Source organism: Perkinsus marinus (genome assembly GCF_000006405.1).
Source record: "Perkinsus marinus ATCC 50983 genomic scaffold scf_1104296958914, whole genome shotgun sequence".
Taxonomy (NCBI): domain Eukaryota; phylum Perkinsozoa; order Perkinsida; family Perkinsidae; genus Perkinsus; species Perkinsus marinus.
The window spans coordinates 41,083-43,205 of record NW_003206607.1 but is presented as its reverse complement, the minus strand read 5'-3'; the positions used below and the strand labels follow the sequence as shown (position 1 = coordinate 43,205).

Here is a 2,123-nt window from a genome sequence, read left to right as displayed (position 1 = left end):
CTGATCATTGATCCCCCAGACCAGCAGCACGGGTCTTGGATGCTCCCCTACACGGGAGTACTCGGCCGTCATGTCAAAGAAAGGGACTCGGTCCTGAACGAGAGCAACGACTGAGGTGAGAGTGCCGGAACGATGGAAGCTACCAGTATCGCAAGACTGCTTGAGATGCCATCCCGCTTCACTAGAGTTTGCCAGACCACTCTCCGCCAGAACATTTCCTGCCACTCCAGCTCAGCCTACAACGTTGCGACCAAGTACAATGTGACCATTTGGGCGTCATCGATGATGAACCGTGCATACCTCAGTGCGAGGCTCGTCTCCTATAGCACAGGCTCGCTGTGCCACAAATTTGTCGCGGGCGAAAATACACGAGCACACGCAGTGTTGAGCTAGCGGAATAATGCAGCAAGGGCAGCAATGGAGCAGCTGATAACTAAATGGTTTAACGGGGATGAACCCAGCTGGACTCAGGAGGACGAGCCTCTGACATAACTCTGGGTTCCTACAGGGACGTGGAGTGTGCAAAGGCTATCTCTTCCGTGACACTCACTTATCGACGAAGCTGACGGCCACTGCTCCTCCAAAGCTGAATCCAATCAGGCTTATAATCAAGTCGCGGTCAATGAGCTTCAAATGATCCATAAGAAAGTAGAGCTGGTCTACAAAAAAGTCCAAATCGTAGGAGGCCCGCTGCTGGCAGCAGCATTTGCCAGCCCCTGTACAATGAGCTACAGGGGGAGCGTTGGAAAGGCCGTGACCATACATATCATAGGTTAGAACCTTGGAACCAGGTGGTCGAATGGCAGAGCGACGAGTCTCGACTCACCATTCGGCTCCTCGAGAGAACCTGCGCTAGATCCGAATACAGCATCTTCGACCCATTGAGGCCGTGTAAGCAGATAGCGAGTTCTTGTGTGTTATGTTCTGTGCCGAGCAGTTGATAGGATACGCAGCCATAAGGGCCTGAGTCCCGGCCGCGTGATGATGGTGTACTCTGGCTGATCCCTACCATCGACACTGTTAGTCTCGGGGAAGGGACATTCTATATCCCGGAAAAGCTTCGAGACGCGCCGTCGTGAGTATAGTCTGGGGCCGTTAGTCGCCCTTTCCGATCCGAGTATAGCCGATGAGCTCGATGAGTCTCTAGTATGAACAGCTGATAGAGAAGGATCCCCAGTACTTATAGCCGAGTCTATCGCGCTGGGCATGAGTTAAGCTATAAGCACTGCCAGAGAGGAAAACGAGCGCCCCACGATATCGGCATAGTGGAGGGAAGATACCACCAATAGAATGGTCCCCGATTCAGAACAAACCCAATAGCGATTCAGTCATTAACAACACACGGATGGGCAAAAGCGCCCCTTTGCCAGCATGGGTTTGCAGCTATGGAACCGAAGAGAACAACAAAAAACGCCACGCTGCTTCATGTCGATTAATTCCCCTTCGAGGCTTTCTCCTGGGCAATCTCAATCGGCACCGTCAGATCAACCACAGGCATAGGGACAGCCTCGAAAGCCTTGGAAACCTGATTTGAAGAGACTCACAGTCCGGCTATGCCTATAAGAATGCTTCAGAGTCTCACCCTAGTTCCCATTTCAGCACACAGATCTTGAACTCTCTTGAAGCCTTTGGAGCTGGATATAGCAGCCGGCATCAATGAGCTGCCGCAGGAAGCGTCCTGAGTACAAAAATCCGCCATGGTTGCATAGGTGATCTTTAACCTCCTGGGAGATGGTCGATTCCTCTTCAGCATCCAAGTTGAAGATATTACCACGAGCTTGGTATCTGAGAAGACGTTCAATCATAGCGACCATGACCCTGTCTTCACAACAGGGCTATCAGCCGAAAGACCAGCTCCTTCGTAGCTTACTCAGGGCTCTCTCTGCATTCAGAGAGAGCATCAGAAACTCCAATGGCACCAAGTATGGTGGCGATGTCAAGCATTATTATGGTGGTAGGAAACGCTGATGAACTGTAAAGAATTCAATTGAGGCTGTCAGCCACGCCGCATAGCCTCACGTAGTTAACGAATCTCATAATCGCATAGGGGTCCAAGGCACCAGACTCAAGGTTTAGTGGAGAAATCCGCGTGGGTTCGACTCAAGTTCTGGTGAAGAAATCCG

General features: G+C 51.4%; 2 protein-coding genes across 2 annotated transcripts in view; both read right to left on the bottom strand.

Moving 5' to 3' along the window:
• Positions 1 to 642, bottom strand: part of Pmar_PMAR027863 (hypothetical protein) — a gene marked incomplete at both ends in the record, with an annotated part of 762 nt that extends 120 nt beyond the window's left edge. The window contains 4 exons of the mRNA XM_002773360.1: positions 1 to 93; positions 144 to 236; positions 301 to 433; positions 551 to 642. The exon at positions 1 to 93 is cut by the window's left edge and continues 4 nt beyond it. Of these exons, the coding sequence (XP_002773406.1) occupies positions 1 to 93; positions 144 to 236; positions 301 to 433; positions 551 to 642 (411 nt within the window). The remainder of the gene's footprint in view (positions 94 to 143; positions 237 to 300; positions 434 to 550) is intronic.
• A 790-nt stretch (positions 643 to 1,432) lies between these two features.
• Pmar_PMAR027862 (hypothetical protein) lies at positions 1,433 to 1,944 on the bottom strand (the record flags this gene model as incomplete). Its single annotated transcript, XM_002773359.1, has 4 exons — positions 1,433 to 1,525; positions 1,583 to 1,678; positions 1,722 to 1,785; positions 1,871 to 1,944. 4 exons carry the CDS (start codon positions 1,942 to 1,944, stop codon positions 1,433 to 1,435), a joined length of 327 nt encoding a protein of 108 aa, XP_002773405.1.
• Positions 1,945 to 2,123: the final 179 nt, after the last annotated feature.